This window comes from Bos mutus, chromosome 5 (genome assembly GCF_027580195.1).
Source record: "Bos mutus isolate GX-2022 chromosome 5, NWIPB_WYAK_1.1, whole genome shotgun sequence".
Taxonomy (NCBI): Eukaryota; Metazoa; Chordata; class Mammalia; order Artiodactyla; family Bovidae; genus Bos; species Bos mutus.
Window position 1 is genome coordinate 42686433 of NC_091621.1, and position 21889 is coordinate 42708321.

Here is a 21889-nt window from a genome sequence, read left to right on the forward strand (position 1 = left end):
CAATAATATAAACCGTTAACAGCTCACCCAGTAGCTGTTGTCCTCCAGCCCTCAGATCACCCACTCCTCCCACCCGCCACCCCCACTTCCTGCGTACCATTGAATAAAGAGCAGGGTATCAGCAGCTGTCCCTGTCACTACCAGGTGGCAGGAAGGGGATCTAGCTAGGGGCCGCAGCAATCCTGGCCACCCATTTCATGGTTGTCTGTTTGCATACAACTTCATGGGAAATATTCCAGCTCCAAAGAAGAAACAGTGCAGAAACGTGGAGCTAAACTCAGCTGCTCCATTCAGATGGTCAGGGCTCAAGAGCCATGGGCAACCAGGGAGGGGACACTCTGGAAACAGCATAATTCAAGATGCAGCCAAATCTGGGACTGAGGTGGGTTCAGAGGAGACCAGGCAAGGCCTAATGGCCCTAGTCCAGAAATGTGCCCCAACCTAGGCAACAAGACTCACGCATATGCACAAATGCACATGCACAGGCGCGCACACACACACACGCACGTGCACACACAGAGCAAATAACATTACTGAAAGAACCTGGAGGCTATTAAATACGAAATGGCAGGGTTTTCTTTTAAAAGTGAAAATATTTGCTTCTTGATTCTCCTCAGTGCCCTGCACACCCCCTAGACCCAGGAATGTGGATGTGGGGAGGCCCAAGAGGAGTAGGTTGCCAGTGGCCCTGCAAGTCCGTCTATGCTGAAGTCCCCATACCAACCACCTTACTCTTCAGCCCAGTAGCTGCCTCCCATGTGACCATTCACCCGATTGGCACCATTGCTGGAGCTGCGGCCACAGGGACCTTTTGTGCTGGTGGTTATATCTTCTTCCTCTGAGCTGCTCTCCACATCACTGCGATCATCCTTAGACACCTGGGAGGGATGGGGCCAAAGGTAGGAAAGGTAAGGACAGAACTCTTCTAGAATCATAAGACAGAGCCCACAGAGCCCATGTTTGGGCACGGTTTCCAATCTGGCCTACTTTCTGGTGGCACCTGACTCAAAATACTATCGGGACCATAGAGACTTATGAGTACCTGCCTGCTTTCTGTGTTTCTCTCTCATCATCTCTAATTCTGTTCTCAATGAAGTAAGTAGCCGTCTTGGTAGAGGAGTTTACCTTCCAGGACCAGCCTAAAAGAGCTAAAAACATTCACATACCCTTTCTCTTCTACCTCAAAAAGAGAAAAGGCCAGCACAACAATACAGGGCTGTCATCATCACTTCCACTGCAGTTTTGGTGATCTAGAGTTTTGCTACATCCCCAAAGTTGATCCACAACTGGGTCTTTTTAGGTGTTCTACTCTTCCTGGGCCCAAATATTAACATCTAATGCACTTGTTTCTTCAATGTTTTCCTTTTTCTCCTAACAGGATTACCTCTCTAGTATCCTGAAGATACACAACATGGTAAAAAGAAAAGCAGACTGGCAGTCAGCAAGACAAGAATCCCAGTCCCAATCATGCTATTCCCTATGAATCTTCACCTTTCAAACTCAGCTTTTTATTCTGTATTTTCAAATGAAGGATTTGGATTAAAGCAGTGTTTTCCGATCTAAACTATCCTGCATACCAAGCAAAGTATTTCAAATTTTCTACCATGGACCATAAAAGTAAAAAGGAAAGACACCCAGTGAGACCTATGTCAGGCTTTTGCCCTCCAGAACTGAAGGATAATAAACGTGTGCTTTTTTTTTTCTAAGTAAATAACAGAAGGAGGTGATAAGGAAACAATACTACAATTGCTGTTACCAGAGGGTGGGGTACTTGCTTTGGGTTAGCTCTAAGATTCTATGGCTTATTATAGCTATTGACCTCTGAACCTCGTGAACTCTGATCACGAGTTGATTATCTGATCGTCAGGAAATTTCCACCAGAGGGCAGTATGTTAGATTTGAGCTAAAGGGAAGCTCAAAAAGGAGGGATGCAGGCGGGATAGAAGGGAAAAACAGAAATGGGAAAAAAAAAAGCAGACTCTACTCTTGCCTCAATTTAGGAAAAAGAATCTGGCAACTTGAGCTCCATTCAGCAATGCCCCACAAGGTCAGGAGAGAAGGCATGCTCCATACAATGCAGGGAAACAGAAAGGAAAGCAGGAAGGAAGAGAAACATTCAGATAGACATGCTTCACTGAACACTAGAAGCACAGATACACTTACATGCAAGAGATGAAACTGTCCAGCTCCCACCAGGCATAGAAAAAAGGAAGGAGGTGAGAAAAGAGTGGAGAGTACAGAGTCTGGGTCTAATCCTTCCTGGATAGGTCACCTGGTCAGGGAAGAAAAGCAAGGGAAAAGAGAGATGTCCAATAGCTACACCAAGATGCACAGGCACACTAAGCAAGTTCTGAAACCAATTAAAGCCATAAGGAACAGTGTCACAAGAGATCATATATTCCTGGGAAACATTCCATCTCTTTGTCCTAGAGTCTGTATCCACTACCAGAGCCCCTCCCCTTGGGATTGTATGTTACTGAAGGCTGAATCCCTCAGGCTAATCACAGTTTGACTGACTGCTTCAGAATTTGCAAAATTCAGTTATGAGTTTTATCACAGAATGACGCCTTTCTTTGTGCTTTTGGGCTCTTGAAGTAAAGTGGGTATTTGAAGCCCTAAAAACCTATCTCACTTAAGACCCTGCCTCATGCAACAGTAAGTGAGGCTGGTACTTAATTCCTTACATAAACTGTATCTTGAACACCACAGTGTGGCCATCTTGGGGTGGCTTGTGAATTACCATACCACTTCTAGGCAATCTAACATCTTGGCTTCTATACAGTTTATATCTTGGAACTCTGCGTATGATTTCCTTACATCTTGGAGCTCTGCATATGATTTCCTTTGAAAAAAGGCTTCCATGCTAAAAATAAAAATATGAAATCCATGATGTAGGTAGGTAAGGGGTAGGTTGAAATGGTCTCCAAAACCTAATCCTGTTTATTATTTAACAAAAGTCATTCCTATGGGACAGGAAGAAGGCAGATCCTGCCTCTGACATCTAAGTCATGTCTTAGATGGCTAAACATTCATACTTAAAGAAAAGATGAAAACCTTAGAGCTCTAGGCTTTTTGCTTGGTAATACCCCAAAGAAAGAAGCCATCTTTCACCCTTACCTTTCCTCGGATCAAGGCTTTGAAAGCAATTCGTGCAATTAGGTAGGACCAGATGACATGCAGAACCTGTAGGACCAGGAGAAGGCCATTGAAAAGCCACCAGGAGCGATAGGGCCCGATTATCTCCCAACTCTCAAAGAGGGTCGTGTTCAGGATCCTATAAGAGGAAGTTCAATGGTCAGATTCTAGAGTCAAAGCCAGACACATAAGGATGAAGTTGAATTTCCTGGAAAGCAGAACCTTGTGTTTTCACACCATACCTTCTATCAGTTGAAGTTCCAGGGATATTCATGCACAGTGAGAAGACAGTAAAGAAAGGGGCCCATGGAGTTTTCTATCTTTAGGAATAATGGAAGATATAGAATTCTTAGCAGCTGACAGAGTAAGTCAGATTACTAATCACTTCAAATAAGTCATATTACTAATCCAAATATGCAGAGTATCACCAATTTGGGACAACAGTTTTAACAATAACCCTAGGAATAATTCAGATTCTCATGCACATACAGGACAGCTGATGGCCAATTCCCTCAGACTAAGGAAAATCTCCAACCCACAGAGTCAATGACCTGTAATATAGTCGTGAGTGTAGAAGTGAGAGTGGTGTGGGAGTGGGAGTGGTCAGGGTGGGAGACAGTATAGAGCAGGAAAATAAGCAAAAGCCTGAGAAGTCCACAATCAGTGCAAAAGAAGGCAGAGGAGTTACTTAGACATAAAATGAGGACTATTCCTCAGAGATGAATCAGGAGAGCCACAGGTAAGTGAGTTGGATGCTCTCGGTCTACATCATACTGTATTAGAAATACTGTACAGGGGAAATGAGGTCCTTCAAGAGTCCATAAAAGGTCAGGTTAGGTCAAGCAAAAAGCAGAGCAATATTTAGGGTTAGGGAATCTTGATGTCTGTTCCCTAAACTGGTGACCAGTTTATTGTTACATATTTACCACAGCTCCACAGCCCTAACACTTACCAGAATGGATAGATTCCTAGGCGAGTCACCACAAAAACAGCACTGAAGATCACAAAAAGGGTGTCACAGAGACGCTGGTACTTGGCATAATTGGCTAGCTTGGCTGCCTGGAGAAAGAAAGATAAGAATTGAATTGGGGAGAAAGCCAGTTCTCAGATAGGAAGAAAAGTAAAGAGGACTAGTGAGGAAAGAGTCATTGAGGGGTCTTACCTCCAGCAAGAAGTCTGAGACATCATGTAGACACAAGACCAGTGTTCCCACTCGAACCATGTTGTTGATGTAGGAGAAGGTAATAAGCCCAATGGTGGCCAGGTGATGCAAAAACATGATCAGGAAGTCCTAGGAAGGAATGCAAATAGCAGACGCAGGTAAAGGCAAGGCCGCAGAGCTGCTATGCAACTCAGTGCCCTGTACTGTTCTCAGAGGGCCTCATCCCACCCCTTCTGAGTTTCATTTTGTTTCAATTCTCCCCTAGGGAGCTGCCTAACATTTCACCCAAAACTATCTACATCAGTGACTGACCCATAATCTACACTCAATCTATAGCTCAAAACACAGAAAAGAGCAATTTTCTTTGGTAGCTGCAGAACATGTAGACTTCAGATGCTTAGCTGATACCTGGAGATAATTTCCCAGGTGGTAGTCAGGCATATAAGCCTTATACCTCTAGATTCCTTGAGTATCTAAGACTCTTCTGCATTGATGAAGGGAATTTCAACCAAAGGGACCTAAGAGAAAGGGGAGGTTTGTGGAGAGGAGAAGCTATTCCAAAACATTTCAGAGAAATGCTAAATAGTCCATCTTACTACAAGCACTTCCTGCTCTCAGATTTAAAGCTCTAATTTCCTCTTGGGTTCAAATAACAAGGTTAGACCCTGAGAAATCTCTAAATACCTGAGTTATTACATATATCTAATAAATACTTCTCAGCCCAGTGAAGGACAGAGGGTGGGAGGAGGCAGGTAAATTGCATCAGAGAAGCAAGGATATAAAGTCTATGCTCTCCATATGGATGGATACAATCACACGTTCTAGCTCTTGAGTTGGGGATGAGTTCACAAGTACACATTCTAGAACGTTTTAAAACCTACATACATATTATAAACCTTTTTATATATGTCATGCATTAAAATGAAATTTTAATAAGGAGACCTATGTCTTCATAGGAGGGTGTGTAACTGTCCTGAGTAACCAAAAGAGGGTGAGAGGCATTTAAATTATATATCATGCTTCTAGGTTACACAACAACTAATACGCCAGATTAATGTCAATCCATTCCCACAAGTGCTAACCCTGATTTTCCTTACCAAAGATAACCATGAGTTAGTGACAGATTAGGGTTAGAGCTGCTGGAATTGCATTATGTCAGGTGGATGCCAATAAAAGGTGAAGATTCTGCCCTTTCTGTATACTTACAAAAAAATTAAGTCATTTGCAACTTTGCCATTCTGTAGGCAAGTCAACTCACTTCTCTGAATCTGTTTCCTAAACAACAGCAAGAAAAGGGTAAACTAAAACACCTAAAACCCCTTCCAACCGACATTCTTTTAAGTAAGTGGGGTCACCAAGAACAGAGAACAGAGAGGGAACAAGGGTCACTAATGGCAAAAGTTTTTCTGGAATCGAAGCTTTTCCTGGATCAGGCCTTGCTATCCCTAAGTTTAGACTAGTTTCTTGAGCTTTATATGTGTAAGAACCTTGGAGAAAAACAAAGAAAAGGGTATGCTTCTTAGCTGGTTAACTGTTTTCATCCTGGGCTGCCCTGAATGACTCAAATATACTTTACTAGTCAGGGCTCACTTCTGAGAACATTACAAAGAGCTAAAAGTCACACTGAACCTACTTTCACCCTCTTTTGTGGTCCTAATCAGGACAGAGAATCCATCACAATAACAATAATGGTAGCTGCCGGAAAGGAGGGTGCCATAAATCAGGGTGTTAAGGGAGCCAACGTCCTTACCTTTCTTTTAATGTCTGTAAACTGAGAAAACATAAGAGACCAATAGAAAGCCAATTCCATGATATAATAGTAATAAAGTCCACTTGTGAGAGGCTGGAAGAGAAAAAGTAGTGAGGATACCAGCTAGTCAAAGACTCATTTCCATGTTCCCAGCTTTCTTTGTGTCAGCGAACTCATACCCCCGATTATTAAATACTCTTCCTCTCCATCATCTTCCAAGATGTGCAATAGCTAACAGACTTTGGACTGGTGTTGACACTTAAACTCTTCCCTTCCACATATACATCTTTGTGTGCTAAATCACTTCAGTCGTGTCCAACTCTTTGCAGCCCTATGGACTGTAGCCTGCCAGGCTCCTCTGTCCATGGGATTTTCTAGGCAAGGATACTGGAGTGGGTTGCCATGCCCTTCTCCAGGGGATCTTCCTGACCCAGGGATAGAACCCACATCTCATATCTCTTGCATTAGCAGGCAGGTTCTTTACCACTAGCGCCACCTGGGAAGCCCATACACATCTTTGGCTCATCTTTTAGAGATCAGATAGGCTTCCCTGGTAGCTCAGCTGGTAAAGAATCCGCCTGCAATGCAGGATACCCCAGTTCAATTCCTGGGTTGGGAAGATCTGCTGGAGAAGGGATAGGCTACTCACTCCAGTCTTCTTTGGGCTGGTAAAGAATCCACCTGCAATGTGGGAGATCTGGGTTTGATCCCTGGGTAAAGAGTTGGACAGGACTGAGTGACTTTCACGGTTAACAAGGACATGACTGAGCAACACACACACACACACACACACACACACACACACACACACACACACACACACACACACACACACACACACACACACACACACACACACACACACACACACAGCACAATCAAATCAGTGTGTCTAGAATTCTGGGCAATTTTCAGGGGATTAAATACATCGACGCCTTTCCTTCTTCCACCCTGTTAGCAACCCCCTGACATTTTTCTACTTTAGACTAGAACCAAGATGCTCTTATGGGATTCAAAAGGGACACCTGAACCAGAAAGCACCTCATTAAGTGCCAGGAAGCTGCTTTTCTTTCCAGCCCAATTAAGGTGAATATCTGGAACAAACAGATCACAAGATTTCACTGCTGTGGGGACCCCAAAAATACATACTGTGAACATATGACTCAAAGAGACTCAGTCCCTAATCCCTCAAGAATCTCAAGGGAATGTTCTATCTGCCCTGGGACTGGCGATGCACTCTCCCCAACCCCAGCCTACACACGCACACACACACATACACAACGCCCCTGTCTTAAAGGCTCAGGTCTTACCTGATAAGGGTAACTGTGCCAGCACTGTCGGGTGTCCCAGAACCAAGGTGACTAAGAGAAAACAAATAATCCAAGTCAGTTTTCAGAATTCCCTCCTGGCCCATCTACCTCTTTCTCTACACTTTGGGCAAAGAGATGGGAAAGAAAATGGAAGCCCCCTAGACAGAATTTAGGGATCCTTAAAGGCTAAATAAACAATTATACTTTTTTGCTAGAACAAGAAAGTGCTATTAAGATGAGAGAAACTGTACACAAGAGCAAAGAGAGTGCTAGGATAGCTTTTGGAAACATCACAACCTGGAATATATAGGAAATTGGGAGGCAGGAAGACAGTGATTTCATTTAATAATCAAAGGAGATCTCTCTGTGCCAAAGATTCAAAAGTCAAAAGCAATCATCTCCAATGGAGTTTCAATTATGTCCTTTAAGAGGGTTGTCCATTTCATCTAAGTTGTTGAATTTATTACTATTAAACTGTTCATAATGTGGTCTTACTATTCTTTCAATGTCTACAGGACCTATAGTGATAGCCTCTTTTTCTCCCTGATACTGATAATTTGTTTTCTTGTTTTTTCCTAAAGGTTTATCAATTTTAATTAAAACTTTCAAAGAACCAACCTTTGGCTTTAGTAATTTTCTCTATTATTTTCTAATGCCTATTTCATCAATTTTTGCTCTTCTTTTTTTCCTTTCTTTTAACTTACTTTGGGTTTACTTTGCTCTTCTTTTTCTGGATCTTAAAGTGAAAACTTAATCATTGATTTTAAAGTTTTCTTCTTTTCTAATATAAACAAATTAAAGTTATAAATTTCCTCAAAAGTATTCTTTAGCTGCATACCACAAACTTTGGTATGTTGTATTTTCAGCATCACTCAATTAAAAGTATTTTCTAATTCCCTTGTGATTTCTTATTTGCTCTTTGGGTTATTCAGAAGAGTTGTTTAACTTACAAATATTTTCTAGACATCTTATTATTATTGATTTGATTCCTGTTTTAATTCCATTATGGTCAGAGAACATATTTTATAAGATTTCAAAATTTTAAAATTTGCTGAGACTAATTTTATGGCTTAGCATATGGTCTATCTTAATGGATCCTTTACATGGACTTGAAAATAATATATATCCTTCAGCTGCTGGTGTGGTGTCCTATAAATGTCAATTAGGCCAAACTGGTTGGACTGTTATTTAAACCTTCTACATGCTCAGTGATAATTGTTTGTCTAGTGATTTAATCAATCATTAAGAGCGTTAAAATCTCCAAATATGATTGTGTAATTGTCTATTCCCTTCCTTCAGTTCTGCTTCCTTATGTTTCACGTATTTTGAAACTTTAATTATGCATTTAGAGGAAAATACTGTGGTACAGTAGGAAAGAAAAAAAAGACTCATGAATCAAAAAGCCTGAAATTCTTCTTTGACTCTGATAATCAATTGCAAAGCAGGAATAATACCTACTTCAATGAGTTACTGATGTCATTTCTTTAACTGTCTCCTCCTTGCAAGAACAGGACTTTTGTCAAATGCCTTGTAAACCATCATGTACTATGTCAATTTAATTAATACTATTATTATTAGCATTATTTAAGGAGAAACAGTGTCATGAGGTTACTGATGTCAGGCCCCAGACAGAAGACAATTTATTTAGCTTATAAACCTGGGCTCTAGGCATCACAAAGAAAAAACAAAAAAAAAGAAAAAACAAAAGAGAGTAGAGGACAAAGCTCTAAAGGTATTTAACTCTTATCTCTAGGGATGCATGAATGATTAGACCCCAACAGAGAACCAGAGAAAGTTCAGACTCACCGACCAGAGAAATCTAATTCCGTAGCAGAATATACATAAATAAAAAGTGAATCTCCACCTAGATGGGTGAAGAGTAGAAATTAGACAAACAATTACTCAAAAGAAAGTCTTTGAGCTAAAGAATTCAAGGTTGCACATTTGGGGATAACACAGTTTACTGGTAAGAAACTGATGATATACAGTTACCTAAAAAGCCAAAGAGATACAAATTTTCCAGCCTCTGTTTAAAAATAGATTTCTACAAATATATACTGGTTTCAGTGAACTTTTCTTTTATATCAGACTCCCCGATGATAGTGCCTATTTTTTTTTTTTTGCATGACAATGAGATATAGTGCTTGGTGTCCAGAGGATAATCAGTAAAAAACCCAGTGAAATGAACTATAGCATGTCCAGAAAAGGGATGCTTCCTATTAAAATGTCAACCTATAGCAAGCTGGAACTATCTCTACCAAGGTATACAAGGGTGTGCATATCTACCTACGTAAGTGAAAGCAGAGAAATTCATTCCCAATTTCTTTGGGAAACGTGAACGAAATGCAACTACAGCTAGCTTAGAGACAAGCATGTCCAAGAAACTAAGGGTGACCAAGCTTTCAGTTCTCTTCTTTCCAGCCTATAACAGAGTTAGCCTTCTGCATCCATTGACTGTTATCCTAAGAGGAGAAGTGATTTCCAAAAAGAAAACCTTAGTCCAGTCATACCCCACCCTTCTCCTCACTCCCCACCTCCTTCCATACACCTACATGCTTTCACAAAATTTAGTGAGCGTTGGGGGCTTGTCCTGATTCCTCCGATGGCGAAACCAGCATTGGATTTTTCGGACATCCCAGTCTAGTTGCTTTGACAGGCCCTCCAGCCTTTTCTCATCAGGATACTGTAGACGTATGACCAGAGTCAGAACATTGCTTTTTCTTCAAATCTACTCATTAAAGCCCTTTGACAAGCTGAGTGGCAGAGGGGTAATAACTACAGTGACTTAAGTAATGTTTTTCTTTTCAGGTTTCATCCCCAAAGTCATTTTTATGTAAGAAGTACTATTTTACACATCAAGAACCTTTACCATTCCCCTATACACATAGCTATTTGGTTTTCTCCTCTAGCCCAAGTGAGTAAAAAAAAAAATATTAAAAACCCAACCTGGAAGGGAGGTTTAAGAGGGAAGGGACATATGTATACCTATGGCTGATTCATGTTGATATTTGGCAGAAACCAACACAATTCTGTAAAGTATTTATCCTTCAATTAAAAAAAAACACAAAAATCCAACCTGCAAAGGCTATCAGTACCATCTCTATCTTGATTATGCAACTAGGTAATGACAAGAGCTGAAGCAGGGAAAAACAAAATCAAAATATGATGTGTGTCTTGGGGAGTAGGGGTGGTGGTGACTGCTAGGCCTAAATCTCAATGTATGTAATTTTGAATTATTTAAGGTATCCTAGCCCAAAGGTATTTCCTTGAGTGGATAAAGTTCTCCTAATAGCTCTATGGACTATCCAAATGTGAAAGATCATCCCGTCCTACCCTTAGCCTTGGAAATACTTGCTCTCTATCCTCCCATGCCCTATGGGGGATGAACCCTAACAAAAATCTTCCTGTTTTTTTTTTTTTTTTTGCCCACTTACCTTAGTAATAGACATGAACACCTTTTCAAGGATAGCATTAGGTTGTGCCTGATAAGGACCACTGTCCTGGATGCCAACATGGAGTGCACAGGGTTTGGCAATAAACCTGTAATGGAGAAAACCCAAAAGCCAATTCTAAAAATTGTTTGCTAAGCATTAAGCAAAAATTCTGATTAGGGGACTGGTAAGAGGGAAAGGGGGAAATACTTGGCAAGGAGCCAGAACTTTTTGATTTAATCCTGAATTCTGCCATTGATTCACTTGAGAAGTGACCTGTTTAAGAAATATTGGAACATAAGCTCTCTCTCCATTTTTCCCTGGTTCCCTTTATCACATTTTGAGCTTTAGAGTAAGAAAGACCTAGATCAAATCATTAGTCTACCATTTACTGCCTGTATGAACCTGGGCAACTTATTTAATCTTGCTAAACCTCTGGACATGGAACAACAGACTGGTTCCAAATAGGAAAAGGACTACGTCAAGGCTGTATATTGTCACCCTGCTTATTTAACTTATATGCAGAGTACATCAAGCTGGGCTGGAGGAAGCACAAGCTGGAATCAAGATTGCTGGGAGAAATATCAGTAACCTCAGATATGCAGATGACACCACCCTTATGGCAGAAAGTGAAGAAGAACTAAAGAGCCTCTTGATGAAAGTGAAAGAGGAGAGTGAAAAAGTTGGCTTAAAGCTCAACATTCAGAAAACTAGGATCATGGCATCTGGTCCCATCACTTCATGGGAAATAGATGGGGAAACAGTGGAAACACTGGCTGACTTTATTTTTTGGGGCTCCAAAATCACTGCAGATGGTGACTGCAGTCATGAAATTAAAAGACGCTTACTCCTTGGAAGGAAAGTTATGACCAACCTAGACAGCATATTAAAAAGCAGAGACATTACTTTGTCAACAAAGGTCCATCTAGTCAAGGCTATGGTTTTTCCAGTGGTCATGTATGGGTGTGACAGTTGGATTATAAAGAAAGCTGAGGATAGAAGAATTGATGCTTTTGACCTGTGGTGTTGGAGAAGACTCTTGAGAGTCCCTTGGACTGCAAGGAGATCCAACCAGTCCATCCTAAAGGAGATCAGTCCTGGGTGTTCATTGGAAGGACAAATGTTGAAGCTGAAACTCCAATACTTTGGCCACCTGATGTGAAAAGCTGACTCACTGGAAAAGACCCTGATCCTGGGAAAGACTGAGGGCAGGAGGAGAAGGGGACGACAGAGGATGAGATGGTTGGATGGGATCACTGACTCAATGGACCTGGGTTTGGGTGGACTCCGGGAGCTGGTGATGGACAGGGAGGCCTGGCATGCTGCGGTTCGACTGAACTGAACTGAACCCTCAGTTTTTTTTCATTTGTAAGATGAAAATAATATCAACATTCTTGCTACTGAACATAAGGCCAACAGATAAATAGCATTACTGGCTTTTCCTAGCAGCTTTTTAGTGCAGAATTTCAAACCCCATCTCATACCAGCAAAATTAGGATCTGCACTAACAAGATTCCCAGGGGATTCATTCAAATTCCCATTAGAAGCGGGTCTACTTTACTTGAATCTTGCAGGTACAATGATATAACATATATGAAGACCCTGACACAAGGAAGTGCTTAATAAATGATAGTTCTCCTTATATCAAACCATTAAGATCTTAATTGGAGGGAAAAGTAGAATTGAGGCTGACCTCTTCCTAAACAAATATCCTTGGTCATGGTCACCTTCCTGCCTAATCAAAAGACTATGGAAATAATTAGAACTTTAGAAGCTCTGAAGAAAAAAATCCAGAAACTACAGACAGTGGTAAGAAAGAAATTACTTATTAGTACTTAGTTCTAGTCCCAGATCTACCAATAAGACACATAAACTTGGTCAAATCACTTGATTATTGAGTTTTGGTTCTGTCATCTAAAGGAGATGACAAAGATTTTTCCTAAGATCCATGATGATATCATTGATTATAATTAATTTATAACTTTTAGATTTGAAAATTGAGGAATGATTCTCCTTGGCTCTTTAAGAAAGATCACCCTCTTTTCCACAACCAAAGATTTCTATGAGCCTCAGCTCTAACAAAAGCTTTATGTAATCACTTTCAGAATAAGTCAAAACCAGTTCTAGCTCTCTTAGCATCTTAGGGAGTTGTATGATGAAAACACTAACTGGGAGGTGTAAGATGGAGGGCTCTTGACCTATTTTATTTAACTGCATTCAAATCCAGAATTTATCTCTAAGCGAGGGACTGAAAACAAGAAGCTCTGTTTATTATCTTTCTCTGTGAAAACTTCTTTTACCTTTATCACCAAAGTTCCTAAGACATGGGGAAACACTGATTCAGAGCACAAAGTAATCCACATCTGTAACCCATTCTTCTCTTTTACACAAGTAGTATAAAACTTTTATTCAACTACCAATACTAATAGAAACATTAGTTTATATTTCCTGGTATATAATTCTGTGTATAAATATTTTAAACTCCTGCCCATGTTTAAATTCCTTGAGAAGACAGAGAATACTGCTTTTGTATTTATCAAGGTTCTATGCTCAATAATTGCATACTGAGTGATAGGTGTAGCAAATTCCACCCTTGCTGTTGGAGCTCAGTTTGGACCCAGCATTGATTAGTACCCAAAAGGGTAATTACTTCAGGCAGCCATACTTGAGACTTCCCTGGCAGTCCAGTGCTTAGAACTTCACGTTTCCACTGCAAGAAGTGGAATTCCTTGGGTGGGTTCAATCCCTGGTTGGGGAACTAAGATCCCACAAGCTGCATGGTGTGGCCAAAAAAAAGGTAGCCATTCTTTGTTGTTGAGTTGGTGCTATATCATATCTGAGATAAAAGCACTGAATCATCTCTCTGAATGAAGAAGTAGACCTGAGAACAAAAAAACAGTCTTTCCAATTCCTATTCTTATTCCCTGAAGCAGGCCTCTTCCTTCAGTCAGGAGATTAAAGGCCCTGGGGCTAGGCAGATTTTACCAGCTAACAGACTTCATGAAAGTTACCTACAGAATGAGGATGATAATATCTGCTCCACAGGGTTATTTTAAAGATGAAATGACACAGTTACAGTAGAGCTCAGTCATATCTGATTCTTTGCGGCCCCATAGACTGCAGCACACCAGGATTCCCTGTCCATCACCAATTCCCAGAGCTTGCTCATACTCCTGTCCATCGAATTGGTGATGCTATCCAACCATCTCCCTCTGTTGTCCCCTTCTCCCACCTTCAATCTTTCCCAGGATCAGGGTCTTTTCCAATGAGTCGTCCCATTAGGTGGCCAAAGTATTGGAGCTTCAGCTTCAGCACCAGTCTTTTCAATGAATATTCAGGACTGATCTCCTTTAGGATTTATCTTGCAGTCCAAGGGACTCTCAAGAGTCTTTTCCAACACCACAGTTCAAAAGCATCAATTTTCAGTGTTCAGCTTTATGGTCCAACTCTCACACCCATACATGACTACTGGAAAAACCATAGCTTTGACTATACGGACCATCATGTATGCCTACCCAGTACCTGACACTTTGTAAACATTCATTAAAGGCAGCTATTATTACTTTTACTAAAAACAGTTTGGTCTGGGTACTCCCTGATGGTATCTCGAACAAAGTGAAAAGAGCAGGAAATCCTCTTTCACACAACAGGGACAGGTTTGTACCCTGATCACTTAGGCGAAGCCAAGATACCTGCTTTATTATCTAGACCTTGAAGCAGACTTACTATCCTAGAGCTGTCATAAGCTCACATCCTGTCCTCATTAGTTCAGAGTTCAATGAAAGACGCAGAGCTACTGGCATCAAGTCAGTGACAGCTGGACAGACTTTAAGAAAATCTACTTATTTGACAAAATATTTATTGGGCACTGATATTGTGCCAAAGCATGAAGCATAAAACCCACAATAAGGAATTATGATAGAAAAATAACTTTTCCTGTGTTAAAAAAAATTAAAAACAGGGGACTTCCCTGGTGGTTAAAACTCCACACTTTCACTGCAGAGGGTACGGGTTTGACCTCCGGTTGGGGAACTAAGATCCCACATGCTGCATGGCACAGCCAAAAACAAACAAACAAACAAAAAAACATTTCAAATCAGAAATTTGAACAAAACAAATACTAGTCATGCATTCATTCCGCATCACTTACCTGGCATTTAGAATAACAGAAAATAGGTATCTAGGTTGGTCTAATTCCAAAGAACCTAGAATTAGCATTCATCATTTCTGCTAGATCAGCACTTCTCAAAGTGTGCCTGGACACTTGTGACATTTTTCAGGAGCTCTGCTCTGCAAGGTCAAAATTATTCTCATAATAATTCTATAGTTTCATAACAGTTCATTTCTCTCTCATTCTCTTATAAGTGTACAGTGAAAATTTCCACAGCTTACATGACACATAGCAAGAGACTGAAGGCAGAAGTGATGAGAATACAGCTGCTAGATGCCAAAGAGACTCAAAAATGTAAAATAATACTATTTTCACTTTTTTGTTGTTGTTTTGGGAAAGTGCTGAATAAGTTTTCATAAAGCATTAGTTAACATTACCAATACTATATATTGTTATTTATAAGCAAATGAGTAAATACTTAAAAATTTTTTTAAATTTCTAAAATGGTACATATTGATAGTTATTATCCATATAAATAAAAACTCTAGGGTTCTTGATCATTTTTAATAGTGTAAAGGAGTACTGATATACTAGTTGAAAACTACTGTCCTGGATAACATAGAGAACTCAAACTTATCTTGTGATTTTTTTTTGTTCAGTCCAAGATCAATCTGTTGCCCAAGTTTTAAATAATTTGAAGACTAGACTGCCCTTTGCCTGAAGATCTGAGTAAGTAGGCATTTAGTGGTCTACAGTGGCAAACTCCTCCTTTCCACCTGCCACACCAGGAACATGAGTCTAGTGATCCAAATCCTGATTGTAATATATCTATTCTGCTCCATAGAGATCATTTCATTCTGCCCCTTTCTTGCCCTCCAGATACATGGTAGCAGCTGACCTAAGCCTGGGTTAATTTAAGATGAAATTACTCACCACTTTGCTCTTACATACTAAAGACAAGAGCTAGACCAACAATTCTTTTTGACCCACTGCAACATCATTGACGAATATGAACTATATACAAATATATTTGAAAGTCTAGATTGAGTTTCTCAACTAATGTATCATGGCAGGTAACACAGATGGACTATACTTTTGTCTTTTTTAAGGCTCATTTACTTTTAAAAATATTTATTTATTTTATTTATAGCTGTGCTGGGTCTTTGCTGCTGCTTGGGCTTTTCTCTAGTTGTGGTGAGTGGGGGCTACTCTTTGTTGCAGTGCTCAGGCTTCTCACTGTGGTGGCTTCTCTTGTTGCAGAGCACAGATTCTAGAGTGCATGGGCTTCAGTAGTTGCAGCAGTGGGCTCAAGAGTTGTGGTTTCTGGGCTCTAGACCACAGGCTGAATACTTGTGCTACATGGGCTCAGCTGCTCCTCGGCATATGGGGTCCTCCCAGATTAGAGATCCAACCTGTGTCTCCCGCACTGGCAGGCGGATTCTTTACCAGTGAGCCACCAGGAAAGCCCCTAGATGGGCTATGCTTATGTCAAGATGTTGCTCTCAGCTCTCAGGGTGGTCCATGGGTGGATGGTAGCCAGAAACCCTGTCTGTAGCCTTTGGTCTCGTGTACCCATTGTGCATGCACATATTATTTTCTATGTGTGCAGCAACATGATTGAGTTGGGAAGCACTGGCTTAGATCAATTCTGGAAAAATACAAAAATGTCAAAACTGATATATAAAAAAGAAAAATAACCATCAAAGAAACTGAAATAGACAACAAGATGAAGACAGGAAAAATACAATAAAAAGAGAAAGGTCTTATACAGACTGATGAAGATGGCATATCATTAAATGAAGAGTACTGAGTAAATATTTTGAACCTGAATGCTGCCCCCATCCATCTTACACACACACACACACACACACACACACACACACACGGAGAGATGAAAACTGAGATATTTAAAGGTAAATGTATAGACCCATAGAAAACATTCAGAAAACAAAGATCATGGCATCCGGTCCCATCACTTCATGGGAAATAGATGGGGAAACAGTGGAAACAGTGTCAGACTTTATTTTTGGGGGCTCCAAAATCACTGCAGATGGTGACTGCAGCCATGAAATTAAAAGACGCTTATTCCTTGGAAGGAAAGTCATGTCCAATCTAGATAGCATATTCAAAAGCAGAGACATTACTTTGCCAACAAAGGTCCGTCTAGTCAAGGCTATGGTTTTTCCTGTGGTCATGTATGGATGTGAGACTTGGACTGTGAAGAAGGCTGAGTGCCGAAGAATTGATGCTTTTGAACTGTGGTGTTGGAGAAGACTCTTGAGAGTCCCTTGGACTGCAAGGAGATCCAACCAGTCCATTCTAAAGGAGATCAGCCCTGGGATTTCTTTGGAAGGACTGATGCTAAAGCTGAAACTCCAGTACTTTGGCCACCTCATGTGAAGAGTTGACTCATTGGAAAAGACTCTCATGCTGGGAGGGATTGGGGGCAGGAGGAGAAGGGGACGACAGAGGATGAGATGGCTGGATGGCATCACTGACTTGATGGACATGAGTCTGAGTGAACTCCGGGAGTTGGTGATGGACAGGGAGGCCTGGTGTGCTGCAATTCATGGGGTCACAAAGAGTTGGACACGACTGAGCAACTGAAATGAACTGAACTGAACTGATAGAAAACAAATTCAGAAAGTCCTTCCCCTTTACAACTGAATGCTTTTTCCTTCCTTCCATCTTTCCTTCCTCTCTTTCTGGCCACGCCACTTGGTTTGTGGGATTCTCTGATCAGGGACTGAACCCACACTCTCAGCTGTGAAAATACAGCAGAGTTCTAACCGCTGGACTGCCAGGGAATTCCCTACAATTGAATTCTTAATAAACCAATCACATAAAAAATTTGAGCAGCTTCTGTAGAGTTGAAAGGGAAGGAGAAAGTAAAAAAGATACTCAGGCAGAGGGAATAGCATGTGCTAAAGAAGAGATAAGAAAGGGCTTAGAAAACTATGCAGTGTGCAGATTGGGAGTGGGGGTGGTGACAGATAGGAGAAAAACTATACAAGCAGTTAGGGGCCAGATCACAGGTGCCTTACATGTTATGTGAAGCTTGAACAGTTGATGGAGAGTCACTGAAAAGATTTTAGGCTATTGTAAAAAATCCATGCTAGATGTAATGAAGCACTGAACTAAGGCTACAGAAATCGAAAGGCAAGGTTGGATTCAACCCAAGAGATGGCAAGAAAGTGAAACTGATAGAACTTGGTGACTGGGTAGATATAAGGATCAAAAGAAAAATGAAAAATCAAGGGTGCCTTCTATGTTTCCAGATTGGGAAACTAAGTTGATTATGATGCCTCAACCAAGTAGAGAATAAGATAAGAAAAGCAAATTTAGGAGTGAAAGATGAGTTGTCTGTATACTGAATTTGAAGTACTTGTGGAACACTGAAATGCAACAGTCTGGTAAGGCAAATAAACCTGGAAAAGGGGGCTTAAGATAACATATACACAAAGATATGAGAAAGAAGAGAGAGAATGAGAATACAGGTGGTAGCTAAAATTATGAGGGTGGATTGACTGCATAAGAAAGGAATATAAACTAAAAAGAGAACGAAGGTAAGAATACTAGGAAACACAACATAAAAGGTGAATTTAGGTGGTGGGAAGGTCAGAGGGGGAGTCGTGTCAAATGAGGCAGAGATCAAGTAAGACAAGAATTTCAGTATCCACTGGATTTGGCAATTTGGAGACCAGTGATAACCTTCACCAAATAAATTCCAGTGAAATGGAGACTCTAAAGGACAGGAGTGAGTTAGAGCAGTAAAAATATAAAGAAGAGAAAAAAAGAAGTGGAAATAGCTAGGGCTCTCTCACAAATCTTGACTAAGAAGAGAAAGGAATATCTTCACTTAGTGCAACAGAACCACTTTATCTAAAACTAATATCCCTGTGCTTTAGATCCATTCTCTTCCTGATCAGAAATTTCATTCTATTTAGTCCTCTTTTTTTCCTATTATTTTCAGCTTTGTTCTCTACTTGTTTCTTCTCAGACCTTGAATATGCTCAAGTTTTCCCAACCTAAAACAGTTCTTCCTGTCCCTCACAGCCTTTGGCTCTCACCATCTCACAAAGAAAGTTCTTGAAAAAGTTCTCTCCTCATGACTTCTCTTCTAACTCCTACTCATTCCTGAACCCTCCTATGTCTCTCATCTGGCTTCAGTCCATATTACTCCACTGAAGCTGCTCTTGCCAAAGTCGTTAATGATCTTACTGTGAAATCAAACAGATACTTTTCAGGCCCATATCTTACCTGACGACTCAGTGCCATTTGACATTATTGAGCATGCTCTCCCCCTTGAAATGTTCTTTTCTCTTAGCTTCCTTTCTGTCACACTTTTCCCAGTAGAACTAGATTTTTTAGTATGCACTGCTAGTTTGGACAATGTGCTATGCACTTTGGAGAAGTTATTTACTTTTCTGGTTGTTTCAGTTTTTTCATCTGTAAATGAGGAATAACAACACTATCTACCTACTTCATAAAGTTACTATGAAGATTTAATGTTCAGTACTTAGAATGGTGGCTGGGACAAAGTGAGTACTTAGTAAATGCTAACTACTGATATTTTCAGGAGCTTCCCAGTTGGCTATGTGGTAAAGAACCCATCCACCTGCCAATGCAGGCAAATCGCCTCACCTTGCTGGCTCCTCACCGCCTGCATCTGGGCGGCTACCCCTCTTCCCAGGAGGTGATGTCCACATGTATGCACTGATATGATCAAATACTATATGGCTATCATACCTCATCTTCTTTTGGGTTTCTTCTTCCTTTTCGTTGTTTTTCAGTTGCTAAAGGTAGCTCATGCTCAGCTGTGTCCAACTCTTTATGACCATAGGCTGTAGCCCTCTAGGCTGCTCTGTCCATGGGATTTTTTCCAGGCAGGAATATTGGAATGTGTTGCCATTTCCTCTTCCAGAGATCTTCCCAACCCAGGGATCGAACTCACATCTCCTGCTTGGCACGTGAATTCTTTACTGCTGAGCCACAAGGGAAGCCCTTAGTTGCTAAGTCCTGTCCAATTCTTCTACGACCCCATGGACTATAGCCGGCCAGGCTCCTCTGTCTACAGGATTTCCCAAGCAAGAATACTGGAGTGGGTTGCCACTTCCTCCTCCAGGAAATCTTCCTGACCCGGGGATTGAAGCTGCATCTCCTGCTTGGCAGACAGATACTTTATCACACTGAGCCACCTGAGAAGCCTGCCTTTTCCAAAAACAGTTTCCTCAGGGTTCCATGCAGATTCTTACTTTATTCTATACACTCATCCTGGGTGATCTGAGTCAATTATGGCAGACAGTCTGTATGGTTCACAGAGCACCCCTGAGATACACTCTGGGGGCCCATAAAATCAAAACTGTTTTCCTAATACTATTAAGACATTATTCGCCTTTGTTATGGTGTTGACATTTGCAACGATCATGCAAAAAGAGCAATGGTGGATACACTTACAGAACCTGAACACAAATCAAAGCAGTGGCAGCCAACTGCAGGAGTAATTACTATATTCTTTCTTGCTATAGCCTCTTGGTTAACAACGATGCCAGTTTCACTAAAGCATGCCCTTGATGAAGCAATACAAATGATTAATTTTATTAAATGCCTACTCTTGGGACTTCCCTGGTGGTTCAGTGGCTAAGACTCCATGTTCCCAAAACATGGGGCCCAGGTTCAATCCCTGGTCAGGGAACTAGATCCCACATGCTGCATGGGATTTTTTTGCATGCCACAAGAAGATCAAAGACTCCACATACCACAACTAAAACTCAGAGCAGCCAAATAAATAAACAAATTTTTTTTTTTTAAAGCCAATCCTTGGGTACATTTTAAAAAAAGTAGTCTGCGATAAGATGGGAAGTACACAGAAAGCACTTTTACTGCATACCGAGGGATATGGCTGTCTCAACGAAATGCACTTGTTTGACTGAATTGTATGTTCAACTAAATCACTTTTTTCAAAGAACACCATTTTTACCCACAAGAATGACTGACAGAAAAACTAAGGTTATTCAGGACCTGCGTACTTAAGATACATTTTCTTAAAAGTGAATGAAAAGAGCCTGTTACTTAAACAAAAACAAACATTCTTTCCATTGGTAAAATTCAAGCTTTTAAGTGACAGTTTGAATTTTAGAGAATTCATATCTGCCTTTGAGCTCGACAACATCCCAATACATACTTCAAGGCTTTTCTAATGAGACTGTTACAATGAGATTAACTATATGATTTTTATTAGTACCATATTATGAAATGTACATTTAAAAGATTTGTATAACTTAGGGAACCAGTATTTTTTCACGTGACCAATACATGACATCCATACAAAGTGTATGACAGACTGGTGGATTTTAACCTGAATGAAAAGCTCAATGATATGGTTTCAGATTCCACAATGCAACCAACCTTTCTTGTGTTTTGGCATAACAGCAAAGATGAAATACTTTCCCTTTCCAATAACATCTGTGTAAAGTCAGCTTTTACTTATATACTTCAACCAAACCAACATATTACAAGGAATTGAATGTAGAAGCCAGAGAGGAAAATCCAGCTATCTTCTACTAAGCTAGACATCAAAGAGATCTGCAAAAATATAAAACCAATGTTCTTCTCACTGAATTTTTTTTGTCTGGAAAATTATCTTTCAAAAATATGTTATTTATGTTAATGTAATAGGCTTATCTTTGTTATTTTTAATGAAATAATAAGTATATCTCTTAAATTTCTCAATTTTGATTTCAAATATGAAAACATTGATAGGTATATGTAACCCACATTTAGAAAACCTTTTTGGGATCCTCAAACAGTTTTTAAGAGTAAAAAAAAAAAAATAATGAGAACAAAAGATTTACAAATTTCTAAATTATACTATTTATTCATTTACATGCAGTTGACTCCTAGCCATATATTATTTTGTATATTCCCTAAACATATGCATCCATATCAGTGTATTTTTCTGAGTAAATTCTTAAGAGGACAGGATTTGCT

General features: G+C 40.3%; 1 protein-coding gene across 3 annotated transcripts in view; it reads right to left on the reverse strand.

The window, feature by feature from the left end:
* Positions 1-21889, reverse strand: part of CERS5 (ceramide synthase 5) — a 29832-nt gene continuing 7943 nt past the window's right edge. The window contains exons 2-11 of one of the 3 annotated variants that reach the window (XM_070370760.1): positions 10792-10897; positions 9910-10040; positions 9164-9221; positions 7358-7408; positions 6048-6140; positions 4298-4426; positions 4088-4194; positions 3118-3274; positions 2164-2272; positions 735-878 (exon numbers count right to left, since the gene is read on the reverse strand). In XM_070370760.1, coding sequence (XP_070226861.1) covers positions 871-878; positions 2164-2272; positions 3118-3274; positions 4088-4194; positions 4298-4426; positions 6048-6140; positions 7358-7408; positions 9164-9221; positions 9910-10040; positions 10792-10897 — 949 coding nt within the window. In that variant the 3' untranslated portion in view covers positions 735-870. Of the gene's footprint in view, positions 879-2163; positions 2273-3117; positions 3275-4087; positions 4195-4297; positions 4427-6047; positions 6141-7357; positions 7409-9163; positions 9222-9909; positions 10041-10791; positions 10898-21889 lie in introns of all 3 variants that reach the window. The other 2 variants (XM_005892031.3, XM_070370762.1) reach the window with 2 other exon arrangements.